Consider the following 17,653-nt stretch of genomic DNA (forward strand, 5'->3'; position numbering starts at 1 on the left):
AAAATGTGGTATGTGTGTGTGTTGTATATATACATGTATATATGTATATATATATATATATATGTGTGTGTGTGTGTGTGTGCTGTATATATATATATATATATATATATACAGCACACACACACACATACATACACACACACAATGGAATATTACTTGGTGATCAAAAAGAATGAACTCTTGCCATATGCAACAATGTGGATGGAACTAGAATGTATTATGCTAAGCAAAATTAGTCAGAGAAAGGTAAATACCATACAACTTCATTCATATGTGGAATTTAAGATACAAAACGAATGAACATAAGGGAAGGGAAGCAAAAATAATATAAAAACAGGAGGACAAACCATCAGAGACTCTTAAATACAGAGAACAAACTGAGGGTTGCTGAAGGGGTTTTAGGTTGGGGGATGGGCTAAATGGACAAGGGGCATTAAGGAGGACACTTTTTGGGATGAGTGGTGGGTATTATATGTAAGTGATGAATCACTAAATTCTATTCCTGAAATCATTATTACACTATATGTTAACTAACTTGGATATATAAAAAAAGAATCTCAGCATGGGAAAGTGTTTTAGTTGGGTAACAAAAACATTTTTCGTATCACAACATAATTTTATATTTGGAAAATAAAAAGTTTTTTAGTATTTCAAAAATTATGGAAAGTGTGAGATTCTTATGTTTAGCACAAGAGGCCAAGTTAAGACAAGGCAGAGAGACACTGTCCCATACCTTATAATTTATTGCCTTATATTGGGATCCAATTCCAAAGATGTTCTCAATTGAGGAGGAAGAAAGATTTTTCTGTGCCAGAAATTCACTCTAAGGTGTTAGTCACTGACAAATTTACTCTCTAAGGCTGGGGGTTTCTAAGGATTACCTGGAGTGTGTGTAGTTATAAGAAAGGGAATATGCCACTAAAAGTGGGGTATCAGGCTTTTTGGGGAAGTGCATGATGAAAATGTCTTGAATGCTGGTGGAACTGCAGCATACAAATGATAACCATTTTACGTAAGAATAAGGCTCTTTCTAACATTAGAAGTTTTCCAAGTGCGTAGAACTCTGCCCCTGTATGTTTTTGTATAGACAAAGGAAGGAGGAAGAGAGAAGGAACCATGGGAACATTTATATAAAATTCTGACTCAGATGCTTAGATCTGGGTGGGTAAGTGAGATACGGATGGGCACTGAATCCTGAAACTAAATCATTTAGCTGCCAACTCACAATGGAGAAAAGACATAAGCAAGACAGGTCTCTTTCCCCTCCTCCCTCCCTCCCCTGGTTACTGTTTTTGAAGAGAGGGGATTGACAGCCCTTAGTTTTCAGTTATGTGGTGGGAAGAAAAGAAAAATCAAACCAGTATTCTTGTAAAAGCTTAACTTCTAATCGTCTCTGGATACCTGGCTGATGAAAGCAAGAACAAGTCTAAAGCAGTTAAAACGGAAAAAGAAACCACACAGCTATTGAGGGAAATTGATAGTTACACTCCCTCCAGCTGTCCTTAATGTCACCATGTGGGTGTGGTGTGCTGCTCTGAGTGGGCCCTTAGCTGTTATCATTAATGTTGTGGCCTCTACAAATTGAGAGACCTAGAATCAAGGACAGATTCCAAGAAAGGAGGACAATGGTCTGTGTCTCCTTTAACTCAAGAAATGTGCCTTAAGCCCCCAGTGTGGACAAGGCATTGCTCTAGGTATCAAGGGGCAGAGATGCCAAAGGTACCTGTGCTATGGAAGTTCACACACTAGGACCCTAGAAGACTTACATGGAAATAACTGAAAAACAAGGCAATAAATGGGGTCACTTTTGTGGAAAATTAGAGTTAAGTGACCCAGAGGAGGGTGAGAATTATTTCTGCTAGAGAGGTCAGGCTTCATGGAGAGGGGACCTTCAAAATGAGCATTAAAGATGGACATGATGAGGCTGATTAGACAAAGTATTTTAAGTAGAGCAAGTAGCATGAGTCCAGGTTTGGAGGTGGGAATGTAGTAGGCAAGTGCTGATTTAGCTCTGAGCACCTAGACCCATGACAAAGAAGTAAGGGCCAGACAATGGAGAGTTGGTTATAAATGTCAGATTTAAAATTGCAACCCTCATGGAAAAGCAGAATGCTACCTTCACTCCCTTCCCTGCCTTCTGCCATGGCTCTCTACTGCCAATGGGATTCCTGAGAAAAGGACTCTCCTAGGATAAAAAGGGAAATGAACATCTTGGGAAGGGGACCTAGTTGGGTAGCTCTAGAAAATGTGGTTTGTCTGATTGGCAATTTGACAGCTTGAGGATTATCTATTTGTCTCCTTCTCCTCTCACTGTTTATCTTTTGCTTATTATACTCTTCTAGTCTACCCCATGACTTCCCCTTCTTTACTTCCATGATGGGTGGTTGTTGGTTCTTCTACAATACTCATCCTGAATTGTCTCTACTTGCCTAGGTTCCCATCTGTCATCTTCAAATGGGTGCTCTTTGAGCCTTGTGTTTCATCCCCTTCTAGACCTTTAGAGCCCAGCACATGCTTGGCTCACATTATGTTCAGTAAATGCCTACTGGATCACTGAATCTGTAACCTTCTTGGGGGTGAAGCTGGGGTTTTCTCCTCTCTCTCTCTCTCTTTTTTAACCGCCCAGTGCTTGGCACAGTCTCAGGTCCCAGGAATAGTCAGCAGTACTTGCTGATGGTCTAACCACTGATCTCTCTCTCAGAAGGGGCCACTACAATGCAAGTGCAACCTGTGGCTTCTTCTAAGTCCTTCACATGGTAGCTGAGGCTACTTTAGAAAGCACCACCACCTCCTTGGTTGCTCAGGTCAAGATGCTCATCATAATCCCTGATTCTTCTTCTTCTTTTTTTCTTTTTCTTTTTTTCCATTTCTTACACCTGATCCATGAACAATTCCCATCACATTTACTTTGAAAATGTATCCCAGTTGGAATACTTCCTTTTCTCCCCTGCTACCCCTCTAGTCTACATCACCATCACCCAGACCCTGGTCAGCTATTACAGCTTCCCTGTGGGCTTCTCTGCTTCCACTCTTGCACCCCTACAGTCCATTCATCTACACAATGGCCAGAATAATCTTTAAAAAGGCAATAAGATCATGTCAACTCTACTGTACTTTCTACGTTAACCTCCAACAGCTGTCCATTGTAATAAGAATATAATTTACACTTGTCAACAAGGTCCGTAAGATGCTGAAGCATTGATCCCCTACTGACCTCACTGACCTCACTGACCTCCTCTGAAACACTTCCTTCTGAGCTTACCACCATGGAACCATATTGGACTCTGTCAATCCCTTAAGTAAACCAGATTATTGCCTGATATTAGGGCTTTTGCACAACTTCTCTCTCCCTGGAATACTTTCCCCCAGATCTTCACATGGCTGACCTCATCATTTAGGCCCTATCTCAGATGACACATCTCAGATGTTCCCTAACTATCTTATGTAGCTTCCTTATCCTTCCTACTCCACACAGTAGTCCCTAATTATTACCCTGTTAGGTTTTCCTTAAAGCATTATCATTTTTTAAATTTGTCCACATGAATTGGTGTGAAGTTTCCTATAAAATCATAAACACAACAGCTAGGGCTTTGCTTGTTCCTACCCTCTCCCTCATGTCCTAACAGATAGTCCTTGGCACATGGTATACATTCACCAAGTATTTTGTCCCTTATTTATAGAATTCATTTATCCCTCCACTTACAGATCACTTTCTAGGTTTTAGGGCCTGGAGTCAACTTTGCTGGGAAGAGAGTTTATAAGAACTTTCATCCAGCACAGAGGAATCTGGACTTCAGAGTTAGTAGCAAGCAATGACCAGGAGGAATCTACCAGGTGTGGCCAGAAATTAACTAGCAAGGACTATGCAGTAATTCTAAGTCATATCCTAGTGAATGTGCAAAGACCCAGAGAATTTATAGAAAGGTAGTACATAGAGGCACAAAATATAAACATTTGAATTAGTAAATGAACATTAGTGGTTCTCAAACTCTCATGTACATCACCATCTTCTACAGAGCTTGTCAAAGATAAAAACTGCCTTGGCTCATCTCTAGGCTTACTGAATCAGTGCTCTGGGGTGGGCTCCAGGAGTCTGTATTTTTAAGAAGTGTCACTTTAGAAACCACTGAAACAGATGAACAGCTTGAAGTAGTGGTTCTTTCATTGTTTGGTATGTATCAGATTCTTGTGTGGAGATTCTTGTGTGGATTCTTGTATTTACAAGTACAGCTACACAGGTCCCACACCAAGCACTATGACCTAAAGCTTTCACCCTTGTTTGTTTGTAAGTCAGGTGTTAACAATTGTATCCAATATGTGTGTGGTGTTTTATAGATTCAAAAAGAATTTCCCCAACTATTATTTGATTACAGGCCTAGGTTTTGAAGCTCAGCCCATTTTGTGGGATATATATTCTCTGGAGAACCCCCAATTCAGCCATCATTTGCCCAGGTAAGTTTTGTAGCAATGGGAACAATAGAGCAAAGGAAGGTTTTCTGTGTGGCCACTTACCGTAACTCCAAAATGCTGGTCACATTTCGAGAAGGAAAAATGCGCCGGATGTAATTGAAGTCTCCAACGAAGAGGCTCCCATCAATTCCAACGGCAAGAGCTACTGGGGCCAGTAGCTTGTTGCCTTCGGCAAGGCCATTGCAACTAGGACAGGAAATGCTTCGTCGGCGGCCATTGCCCATAATGCTGGTGATGATGGCAGGCTGCTGGGTCAGGAACTGGTTCTCCCCAGTGCCCTTGTGTAGGATTCCTGGGGAGCAGGAAATGGGGACAGTTACTGCAACCCTCTGGAGAGGATACTTCTATTGGCTTACTGAGGGTGAGGGGCAGTGGCAGAGAGAAGAGAAATAGTAGGAAACTTTGATCTTTGGAGAACTTGCCTATTTCCTCATGATGCTGTAAGGGAGTGGCTGAACCCCAAGGCTAAGATATTGCCTGTAGGGATAACTGAAGAAGAATTGTGAGGTACACTAAGGCAGATGGTCTGGGAAAAACAGCCTAAGATTCTTTGACATTTAAAAGGAGAAGGTGGGAAAACCTATGAGTGTTTTGGACATTTGATGAAAAATGCTAAGGAAGGGGAGGGGCCACCACTTAAATGTCAAGGCTGCCGAGAAGTTTCCGGAGGGGAGATCAGGATGTATTTGGGAAAGTACATGTGCCCACATACCACTTTTAACATTGAGAATGTGATGTTTGTCCAGGGACCAGCCACCGAGGTTGGAAGGGTCTAGCTCGAATCCTTGAAGGAGGGCTGTCCTTTTCTCCCACAGTATTAGACTGGGGCAGGTCTCGTATTCAAACCCAACAGATACTGAAAGATAAAAGTGGGTGGGGCAGAATGGAGAAAAGAGAGTTTACTTGATTACTCCAAAGCTTTCATGCTGGAATGAGAAACACATGTTCATGGTAATACAGATTCCTTTCCAAAAGCCCACTGAAGGAGGTGGGTTAATTGCTTTTTCTCCTTGTGATTCCACACAATATTAAATTCAGATTTCAAGCTGAACTCAACCTTGAAACTTACACAGTAGTATTCTGTAGGGATAGAAAGACTTTTCCAATGAACAGCTGGCTTTCAAAATATGACCCTAGTGATGTGGAAGGAGGAGAAGAATCATTTAAAAACGAAATACAACTCTCCTTTATAGATGGACAGGAGACTGTTTCTTTCAGCCTGGTGTTCACGGCATGAATTTATCATATTCTATGTTATTTATTCTCGCTCACTAGGAGGAAGGCCTATGGAAGCATAGTGGCTCATTTATAAGGAGATTCTGTAGGCAACAGCTTGTATAAGTTAAAGCTCTTTGTATGATCACTCAGGATTCCAGAGAGTGCCAGGCAAGGCAGGCATGGGGACAAAGCCTGCCAATTATGTGACAATTCAGTGGGGAACAGAATCCAAAGACTGTAAAAATCCTACATTTGCCACAGGGACAAATGGGAGAGGGAGGTGGGAGATGAAGGACTTCAGTTCTAACTCTGCTCCAGCTCACACTTCCTCGTGGCTCTGTTTTCCCATGTGTAAAACAGAGCAAGTGAAACCTCAATTTCTCAGAGAGATGCAGTAGGGATAAATGAGGCAAAATGCCAAGATGCCATACATTTTTAATTGCAACATTGCTTTAGAAATATGAGGCACTGTTATTATTGCTATTCCTACTACATTAAATTCTTAACTATGTGTGTCACCTTTGGGGATTCTCCACAGCTTCTTTTAAATCCTGAGATGCAGGAGCATCAATATGAATCGGAGATACATTTTATTAAAAAAAAAACCCACATATATTTCTTAACTTGTTCTCTGAAAATTCCAAGAAACAACAACCAAATCAGTGGCAAAGAGAATTTCTAGTGCCTAGCTTGTGATCTTGAAATATTATTTCTCATTAAAAGGAAATCAGGCAGGGCTCCTTGAAGAAATGGCTGGAGCAAGAAATGAACAAGATGAGACTAGGGTATTTTATCATACCAGATAGCAAGGAAGAAATCAAAATCTCCTAGGGTTATGTCAAAAGATAGGGAGTCAGCTTGAAGAGTGTCCCACTGACCAAAGATGGGATAGTTTGACCCTCAGTAGAGATAATAACTTCAATGGATCGAAACATATTAGACACATTTTATTCTATGAGTTCATAATGGTATTAGAAAATTAATTTGCCACTGTTAGAGAACAAACTTATTATATTGAAAACAGTATATAAAGGCAAACAATCAAGAATTTATTTCTTCTTTCTTATTTGAACTCTACCTCCTATAACCAAGTAGTTAATGAGAGAATATCTCCATGTAAAAGTATTGTAGCTAATAAATGGAAAAGCAATGAAAAAATTAAAATATGACTTTGCAATTCTTAATGACCTAATGGATCTAGGTAATGAGCATCAGTGGCCTCTGAAATCACAAAAGGATAAACAAGATGACATTAGGTGCCTCCTGATGGGAGACAACAGTACCACCTATCTAGTTGTCCTGCTGAAAAAAAAATTAGAGAATAAAATACTCAGGAATTAATTCAATCAAGGAGGTGAAAGACCTATATGTTGAAAACTATAAAACACTGATGAAAGAAATTGAAGAAGACACAAATAAATGGAAATATATTCTGTGCTCATGAATTAGAATAATTAACATCATTAAAATGCCCACACTACCCAAAGCAATCTACGGATTCATTGCAATCCCTAACAAAATTCCAGTGGCACAGAACAGAAACACAAAAATAGAACAAACAATCCTAAAATGTGTATCAAGCTGCAATAGACCCCAAGTAGTCAAAGCAATCTTGAGAAAGAACAAACCTAGAGTCATTACACTCCCTGATTTCAAACTATATTACAAAGCTATAGTAATCAAATCTGTATAGTGTGGGCATGAAAACAGACACACAGGTCAATAGAACAAAATAGAGAGCCCAGAAATAAACCCATACATATATGGCCAATTAATTTAAAGCAAAGGAGCCAAGAATATACAACAGGGAAAAGACAGTCCCTTCAATAGATGGTGTTGGGAAAACTGGACAGCCATGTGAAAAATAATGAAACTGGATCACCATCTTACACCATACACAAAAATTAATGCAAAATGGATTAAAGACTTGAATTTAAGACCTGAAACCATACAACTCCTAGAAGAAAACACAGGGCGTAATCTCCTTGACGTCGGTCTTAGTAAAAATTTTTTTATTTGACACCAAAAGCACAGCCAACAAAAAGCAAAAATAAACAAGTGGGACTGCATCAAATTAAAATGCCTCTGTGATGGGGTGCCTGGGTGGCTCAGTCAGTTGAATGTTCGACTTCAGCTCAGGTCATGATCTCCTGGTGAGTTCGAGCCCCACACCCGGCTCTATGCTGACAGCTCAGAGCCTGGAGCCTGCTTCAGATTCTATGTCTCCCTCTCTCTTTCCCCATCCCCTGCTCACACTCTGTTCCTCTCTCTCTCAAAAATAAATAAACATTAAAAAAAATTAAAATGCTTCTGTACAACAAAGGAAATAATCAACAAAATGAAAAGACAACCTACTGAATAGGAAAAAAAATAGTTGCAAATCATATATCTGATAAGGAGTTAATATCTAAAATATATAAAGAACTCATACAACTCCATAGCAAAAAGGCAAATAATCCAATGAAAAAATGGGCAAAGGATCTGAACACACATTCCAAAGAAGACATGGAGAAGGCCAAGATGTTCATGAAAAGATGCTCAACTTCATTAATTATCAGGGAATTGCAAATCAAAACCACAATGAGATATCATCTCATACCTGTCTGAATGGCTGTTATCAAAAAGACAAGAAATAACAAGTACCGGTGGAGATGTGGAATAAAGGGAACTCTTGTGCACTGCTGGTGGAAATGTAAATTGGTGCAGCCACTATGGAACACAGTATGGAGGTTCTTCCAAAAAAAAAAAAAAAAAAACAACTACAAATAGAACTACCATATGACCCAGCAATTTCACTTCTGGGTATCTATCCAAAGAAAATGAAAACACAAACTCAAAAAGATATCTGCACCCCATGTTCATTGCAGCATTATTTACAATAGCTAAGATATGGAAATAGTCTAAGTGCCCAATAACGGCTGAATGGATAAAGAATGTGTGTGTGTGTGTGTGTGTGTGTGTGTGTGTGTGTAGTATTATTCAGCCACAGAAAAGAGTGATATTTTGCCATTTGGGAAACAGGGATGGACCTTGAAGGCATTATGTTAAATTAGATAAGTTAGAGAAAAGACAGATACTGTATGATTTCACTTCGATGTAGAATCATCCAAAAAAAATAAAACAAAGCTCACAGATATAGAGTTAGATTGGGTCTTGCTGGAGGCAGCAGGTGGGAGGTGAAAGAAATGAGTGAAGGGAGTCAAAGGTACAAATTTCCAGTAATAAAATAAATAAGTGTTGGGGATATAATGTGTGGCATGGTGACTGTAGTTAATAATACTGTATTGCATATTGTAAGTTAAGAAAGTAGATCTTAAAAGTTCTCATCACAAGAAAAAAAATTCGTAACAATCTGTGTGATGGATGTTAACTAGATTTGTGTATATATTGCACCCAATATATACCAATATGGAATCATGTTGTACACCTGAAACTAATACAATGTTGCATGTCAATTATACCTCAGATAAAAAAAAAAAAAAATCAAACCTGAACCTGAAAAAGCCTCGAGTCTCAACTCTCAGTTTACAGGAGATAACAGAACAAAGGAAGACATTAAACAGCCACAGGGGTGCAATCAGAAAATAAACTAGACTATGGAAAATTCTACAGACAAATAATGCACTTTGTCCAAAATAAAATATAGAACTTAAAAAAAGAGCTAGAGATAGACGGGAAAACCATAGATTAAAGAAATTTAAGAGAAATCAAAATTGCAAAAGGTGGATCTTATTTGGATTCCGACTCAAACAAAGCACTAATATTTTATGATACTCATAAGACAATCGAAATATTGAATAATGGGCTATTTAAAGATATTAAGAAGTAATCATTTAAAAATTGTGATAATTATATTGTTGTCATGCTTTTATAGTGTGTTTTTGAGATACATTGTGAAATATTATGGATGAATTTATATGATATCTGAGACTTCCTTCAGAAAGTCATTGGAAGCAGGGAGGTGGATGAAAGGATGGACTTGATAATGTCAGAAGCTAGATACATGGGGGTGCATTATAATACTGCATCTACGTTTTGATGTTGGATATTTTTTTGATATTGGTAAAGGCTGGTATAATATTTGATTAGCTACTTTATAGTAAATGCACTAGTTAGTTCAATAACATTACTATCTTTTATGAAGTTAATAACTCCCTTTGCTGATGAGGCAGACTACTAGGGCCATACCCTGAGCATGTGAAACCTGCTAGGTACATGACGTTAGGCATCTTACTTACCCTCTCCCTCATGTCCTACTGCACAATGGGGGTTATGAGAGTGCCTCCCTGATAAAGTTATTGACATACAAAGGATTTTAGCTCAGTGCTCTGCACAAAAGGAGTGTCTGACAAACATTGGCTTCCAACTACCATGAAAATTTCTAAGTTTGCTGGTTTCTTATTTTGGTAACTTATTATAGTTCTTGGAAATCACAAGACTAGTGGTGAAGAAAATACAGGATTCTGGATTTTAATTAATCCCACCCAGACTTCCACAAGTAGGAAAAGACACTAGGTATGTTGATATCAATCTCAGCTCACAACTTTTCAGAGATTGGTAACCAACAGACCCTTCTCTTATGGTAATCTTTCATCAGTGGGCAGTTAAGCTATTCCCTAAAAGGCACAGCTTGAAACACAGCACGTGGCTTTCACACCCCCTCCATCTTCTGATTCTCCTGATGCATTCTGGGAACATGATCTAGCTCCTGCCCACCTCTTTCCCCTATCTTGAATATTCTCCTTGTCCATACATTCCAGCCACACTGCCCTTCTCTGTCCTTCAAACACACCTTAGTCTTCTCACTTTTTCTGCCAGAAAGATAATGCTTTGTTCCTGATGTTCACATGGCTCCTTCTTGCCATTCAAGCCTCTGCTGAAGGGTCACCTGCCAAGAAGTCTTCCCTGAATGCCCACCCACAGTTGCTCCTCCTTCCCAGTAAATTATTTTTACTTTAATATTAGCACTTATCACTGCTTGATATTTTCTTGTTCAGTCTGTGTTTATTATCTTGATCCCCCACTAGTACAGAAGGTCCATGAAATAGGACTCTTGTCTATCTTACTGACCAATGCATCCCTATCTACTGGGATAGTGCGTGGCACATATTAGGAACTCAATATTGATCAAATTAATGCATGACTAAATCCAAGGATCAATAAGGAGTTGAAACTGAAACATACCAACAGCATCAGAGAGTCCGTAAACCCTTTGGCCATATGCATCTGTCTTATCCCAGATGAAGGTGTAGGCCAGGTTGGGAGAGGCCTGGAATGACTTCTGGAAGAGGTGACCCTCTACAGCTACCATCAGATGAACCTTGATAAGATTCAGGGGCACCGTGGACTGGGTCATGGTGATCTTCAACAGAGACTTATAGCCTGCGGTCCTGGAGCTCAAGTAGCGAAGCTTCACAGTGGAACCAGGGAGCTCAATTTCTTCATGAAGAACCTGGAGTGGAAACATAGGGTGGACACGAGACATGCTTCATCCAGTGATCCCTGGGCAGGTGGGCTGCTCACAACCCTGAGTCTGCCTGTCTGCTGCTGCCCTCACAAAGCATCATGCCTTATGTGGGGTGCAAGAACCACTACCCACGACTGAGAGAAAAAAAAAACAACCAAAACTTTATCCTACACCATGGAGTAAAGGGATTGAGGTTATGATTTTTGGATTAATAATTATTCCTGGTCACTGTTGTGTTTCTTTTTAAAAACCACACTGTTGGCAAAAGATGTAAATAAGAACAGCAGGCTTTATTGCTAGCTGCATGTAAGAAGGCCACAAGAGGCTGTAATTATATGAACCTGCAACTTCCAGTGACAATTGGTATAAAGCAACAGGGAGGCAATAATGTAATATGCCCTCTGTCTTAACACTGATGTAGATCATTAAAGTGCCTCTTATCATGTATCTCTGTGACTAACAGGAATAAAAATGCAATTTGCAGGTGGGTTGCACATATGTATATTGTTTTTTTATTTTATTAAAAGCTCCGTTGACTGCCAAAGTCTTGAATGACTATCTGGAAACATCTGGAAGATATAGGAGAGATTCAGTTGTCTCTCCAGTGGCCATAAATTCTATTGTGTTCCTACTTTTTGTCTCTCTCCCTTAATATTAGTCTCTGGCCCACCCAGAGAGTGAGATATGGTGAGAGGAAGTTGGCCAGCCAGTTTGGGTTAGGGTAGGATTTGAAGAGACCTACCCTAGTACCTGCCATTCCTACCTGGGTCTCAGGCACGATGGGATTCTGCCCAGGGGCGGCGCTGAAGAAAGTGGACAGCGGGGAGGAGATGATGATTGGATCTGGTCGGACAAAGCCACTGAGGTCACAGCTGGGGATGGAGTTCTCCTCAGTCTTCATTACCAGGGTGTCCATGGCGTAAAAGCTATTCCATGGCAGCCACACGGTGCGCTCCTGGCTCATGAATGGGGCTCGTTCGAAGTGCAGGGTCAAGGAGGCACCCCCATTGGCAATCAGGTCAAACCTGAAGAGGGGGCAAGTGGGCTCTTAGGAATGAACTTAGCTTTAGACAAGGCAGGGGCTCTGAACTGTGCACCTGAGGGCAGTAGGAGGGGCAGAGCACATGAGAGATGAACGTGGGCTTTGAAGGCAGATGGTCTGAGTTAAAATACAATCTCTATCAATGACTTGTCCTGTGATTCTCTGAAAGTTACCAACCCTCTCTGAGCCCCAGTGTCTTCATCTGCGAATTGGGACCAATTATACCAACTTCACAGTATGGCTGAGAGAATGAAATGTGACGAGTGCAGAGCAGGGGTCAGCAAACTAAGCCCATGAGCTAAATCCAGCCCGCCACCTGTTTTGGCAAACAAAAGTTTCATTGGAGTACAGCCACGCCGATTTGTTTACTTATCCTCTCCAGCTGATTTTGTGGTACAAAGGCAGAGCTGAGTAGTTGTAACAGAAACCATATGGCATGCAAATCCTAAAATATTTACTATCTGGCCCTTTACAGAAAATGTTTCTCCGCCCCTGCTGTAAAGCACTTAGCATCATGCTAGGTTGATACAAGTATTCAATAAATAGTAGAGTTATAATGATCAATGAATGCTAAGTCATGGGAGGGGCTTTCTTCTTATCTACCTGGGCTGTTCTATATTTACATATATATATATATATATGTATGTTTCATAGAGGCTTAATTTTTGAGATACAGTTGACATATAACATTAGTTTCAGGTGTAGTACAACATAATGGTTTGATATATGCATAAGGTACAAAATGATGGCCACAAGAAGTCTAGTTAACATCTATCACTACACATAGTTAAAATTTTTTTCTTGCAGTGAAAACTTTTAAGATTCTTTTAGCAACTTTCAATATGCAATACAATATTATTAACTATAGTCTCCATACTGTACATTACATCTGCAGGATTTATTTATTTTATAACTTTATACCTTTTGACCCCTTCATCCATTTTGGCCTGTTTCTGATATATTTTTTTAAAGTTTATTTATTTTGAGAGAGGGGTAGAGCATGAGTGGGGGAGGCAGAGGGAGAGGGAGAGAGAGAATCGCAAGCAGGCTCCCTGCTGTCAGTGCAGAGCCCCACATGAGGGCTTGATCTCAATAACCGTGAGACTGGAGCTCTCAGTGCAGAGCCCCACATGAGGGCTTGATCTCAAGAACCATGAGACCACGACCTGAGCTGAAATTAAGAGGCAGATGCTTAACCTGAGCCACCCTGGCATTCCTTTGATAATTGTCCTTAAACCTTATTCCTGTTTGTTTTTTGAGAGCTGGACAAAGGTATATTGCTAGTAAGGTAAAATAAAGGTAGTTCTTTCCCAATTAACAGAAAAGAAGGAGGTTAATGGAGAGAAGTCTCCCAATTTTAAGTTTTATTCCTCCATCAAGATCTCAACTGTTTGAGGGAAGTAGTGCTTTTCTGTTCACTTCAGAATTTCCAGCAGTTAACAAAGTTCCTGGATCATAGTAAAAACTCAGTGCAAATATACAGACCCACTGGCTTCACCCAATTTGGGTAATACTTTTGGTGTTTTTTGTTTGTTTCATTTTTTTGTTTGTTTGCTTTGGTGTTTTTTTTAACAGACAAAAATGAATGAGCAAGAAGCACATGAACATTAAGGTGAATATCAGAGCATGTATGGCACAACAATTTATTACATGAACTTGTTTGTCTATTTATTTTGGGGAATGCATACCGGTGGGGATAGGATGGGTATAGGATGCAGAAGAGAGTCGAACGTTTTGATGTGAAATTGGTATGAAAGAACCAAATCATCAATGTCTGTGGGACACCCCACTATACGACAGATTGTGTAATTCCTCAGAGCATTCCCAAATACATCCTGTTACTTCCAGGGCTTTGCAACCTGAACAAGCTGAAGAAATCACTAATCCTGAAGGTTGGATAGATGATATGGGAAGTGGGTCTGGGCTGTAATTAGTCAAGAAGCAGCTCAGAAGGATGGGGCAGCATAAGGTAGGGACAGACAGCAGGCCAAGGACTTAGAAATGTCCTCTGTATTGTCATAGGACTGTGCAGAGTGGGAACACTGGCTTCTAAGAATGAACAAGGGATGAGGTAGTTCTGCGTATTACATAGTCACCATCCTAATGCTTTAAAATAATTAGATTTGGCTACAGAAATGTATGAGATATCAGAAAGTTTGTGAATACTGAGATCTTGATGGAAATCATCAGATGTCTTCTTTGGGTTTCAGAAGTGGGAATATGAGAATAGGGCTATTGTCAGCTGGTAAATTTTGAAACTACCAGCAAGGCTACCTTAGAGCATTAGAAAGTAAGGCCTGACTCTGCACCAGAGAAAGGCAAGACTCATGGTTCTTACCCACATGCTATGTCCATGATTTTGCAGACTGCAGTTTTATGGAAAAAGTGTTACATCAGATTTACAGCAACCATCTTCTTTTACATTTGGAATAGAATGCAACAGTTTGAGGGCTTGGGTTTTTTGTTTGTTTGTTTTTGTTTCTGTTTTTTTTTTTTTTTAGCCCATGGTGGTTGAGTGATTTCCCCATCCCATAGATTTCTTTTCTTCTTCTTCTTCTTCTTCTTCTTCTTCTTCTTCTTCTTCTTCTTCTTCTTCCTCTTCCTCTTCCTCTTCCTCTTCCTCTTCCTCTCCTCCTCCTCCTCCTCCTCCTCCTCCTCCTCCTCCTCCTCCTTCTCCTTCTTCCTCTTCTTCTTTAAATTTCAACTCCATGCCCAGTGGATTAAGGAAATAACATAGCTTTCATCTTGGTGGGGGCTGCACGGGTGCATGTTTCCAATCAGAAGATAATAGGAAAAGGTTGCCTCCTTCACACAGCAGGGTGACAGCTAAATGTATTTAATTAGACTTTTCTGATTACATCCCACCCCCTCAAAACAGGCACAAAAACAACACAGCTCCTAAAGCCACAGATGAAAGCAGAAGGGGTTCACCACAGGACACTATGTCATGTGGATGCTTGTCACCCTGCACTGACTTTGATTTAAAATAGGAGAGAATTTCCAAGAGCCAATTTGCCTTTTTCTTTCTAGAATCTGCCCTCCCTTAGCTGCAATCCCAGTACACGTACACGCCAGAAAAGTATTTACCTGACAGGGAAAAAGGGAGAATGATGGTTATTGGCAGCCTTGGACAGGCTGGCCCTTCTATTTGTTTTTCATGTTAGATACTATACCACAAAGCAAAAAAATGTATTTGGGGGGATCCACACTAGGGGTCTTGCCTGGTGGTCACTATAGTCCACAAGGGGAAGCCATGTGGTTCTAAGCCAATAGCATGATCTGTCTTTTTGCCTGCATCCTCAGTTCTGAGTAGGTAGAACCCCGCAAAGATACTTACGTGCCATCTTGGCGGGTGATGGTGTAGCCATATTTTGGGTATTTGACAAAAGACACATTCACACCAACCAGAGGAGTCCCATCTGTAGTTACTACTTGGCCTCGAATGAGAGAAACCAAGCTGAGAAAAAAAGAAACACAAGTCTTGAGCCACACACAGGAGAATAAGACAAGGGGGCATGTCAAGTTCTCCTTCCATCTTGCCATTGTCTCCACCCATCCTCATCTGGTTGCTAAGGTAAGAAGACTCTCAACATTAATTTCTGGATTCACATAATCACACCTCACGGAGAGGTCTTAACGCTTGCTTTCCTTGAGGAACAGAGCTGATGATATGTTGGAGTGAAATCCATGGGCAGCATCTCTAGTCACTTGGCTGGCCAATGGGGTCTCCTGTGCACATTCCCTCTACCCTTGGCCTTGCTCCATTTCTTGACATCATTTGGCTTTTGTTTGGCCCGAGCTTCAGGCTGCCCTCATCACTCGCGCTTGTGCCTTAGTCTGGCACAGAGAGTATTATACTCGGGTGAGAGCTTCCCCATCTGGCTACTCATTTCCTTTTTTGGTCTTGGAGAAAGGCAGTGTTACTCTTCTCCTCCAGGCTGGGATGTCAGAGGGAATGGAGAGAAGGGCACAGAGGTGTTTTTTTATGGGGCTGGGACATATACATACATTGTTTTTTTGCTGCCCTTTAAGAGCAAAATTTCTCACAATCCATGACAGCCTGAGGAAAAGAGAGTATTGGAGTTTTACATATTTTTTTCTGATAGAACTATCCTGGGTTCTGACTTCCATGTAACTATATTTCTCTTATATCAAATTCCTGCTATCTTGGTGGGGCAGGAGTGGTTGAAATCTCCCTCAACTTTTTTCCACTGTCAGAGAAAGCTGTCCTCTCTCCAGAGCATAGTAACTAGAACTTTTGCAAGAATGACAGTATCAACAAGCAACGTCTGGGAAATCCCCTAAAGCAAAAGAGATGCCACAACAGTCCTCTCAAAATCCATACAGGGAGAATGCACATGCCTCCTCTTACCTAAATTTTCTTGACTTCATAGAGAAATGGGTTACTGAGAACTTCCATTTTTGCACTGAGTCCTCAGCCTATTAGGCAGGTCTGCAGCTATATTGTTAGCCTTCAAGCCACTGGGCAATTTGACAAAGGCAGAGAGGTTCTCAGGTTTCCAGGTTCCTGGATACACTCCCAATTTCTGGGCTAGGTAATCAAGCTGACCTATTCTTTGCCAGAATCTTGTCCAAGTCTGTTTGATTTTTGGATCGCACTTACTTCTGCTATCTCAGGTGGGATGCAGGCATGGAGGAATGCTTTCTCCTGGCACCTCTCTATTAGCAATAACTACCCCCAGCCCCTGCCACAGTTCAACTCCAACCCTTTGATGATCTCACGAGGGTTTAGACTGTTCCACTGACAGCTCTAATTGTCTGCTACTGGCTGCCTGACAAATGCATCCCATTTTTAGCTGGTTCCAACCATAATGCCAGAGGCTTTTGAAAGTGGAAAACTAAATTATGAAAATAATTCTTTTGTTCAATTCCATTTCCTTATCTTAGTGCAGACCAAGATTTCTTTCATGCCTTCCAAGGCACGATTTTAAAATCGATGTGTGTTGATGACCACAAGGTACAAAGTGTTTATGATGAGAAAACAAACCTGGGAGTACATCTCGCAGTGGGTTTTTTCCCCTCCTTTTTTTTTACACAACTGTTATTTATTTTAAATCATTCCTATAGCATAAGACTTTACAGAGCACCACAGGAATAAAAGGGGCCTGGTTGCCTAGGCTTCCTACTCTCTATTTTCCTAGTTCCTCATTGTTGCTGGCTTCATATCGTTTCCAGGCAGACAATTCACAGAAAAGACTCAGCTGAGACATGCTATCAGTTCGTTTCTATTTATGATTATTGATGTGTAACAATTATCACATTATCTAGATAGTGAGATCTGCTCTATAAATTATAGTGGTGGAGTCAAGGCATTTTAGTTATTTTTGTATGCCATTATCTTGGGGAAACGCCTTCTTAGAAGTCTTGAATTAACTTCTTTTTTACTCCTAGCCTTCTCCTTCATTTTTTTTTTTTTTTTTTTTTTTTTTTTTTTG

General features: G+C 40.5%; 1 protein-coding gene across 3 annotated transcripts in view; it reads right to left on the reverse strand.

Annotated features, from left to right (window-relative positions):
* TENM2 (teneurin transmembrane protein 2) overlaps nt 1–17,653 on the reverse strand; it is a 938,525-nt gene that overhangs the window by 67,090 nt on the left and 853,782 nt on the right. For all 3 annotated transcript variants that reach the window (XM_042947342.1, XM_042947337.1, XM_042947345.1), the window contains 5 exons: nt 15,535–15,654; nt 11,919–12,180; nt 10,873–11,140; nt 5,183–5,326; nt 4,513–4,762 (listed from right to left, as the gene is read on the reverse strand). In XM_042947342.1, coding sequence (XP_042803276.1) covers nt 4,513–4,762; nt 5,183–5,326; nt 10,873–11,140; nt 11,919–12,180; nt 15,535–15,654 — 1,044 coding nt within the window. The remainder of the gene's footprint in view (nt 1–4,512; nt 4,763–5,182; nt 5,327–10,872; nt 11,141–11,918; nt 12,181–15,534; nt 15,655–17,653) is intronic.

Source organism: Panthera leo, chromosome A1, assembly GCF_018350215.1.
Source record: "Panthera leo isolate Ple1 chromosome A1, P.leo_Ple1_pat1.1, whole genome shotgun sequence".
NCBI classification, from domain to species: Eukaryota; Metazoa; Chordata; class Mammalia; order Carnivora; family Felidae; genus Panthera; species Panthera leo.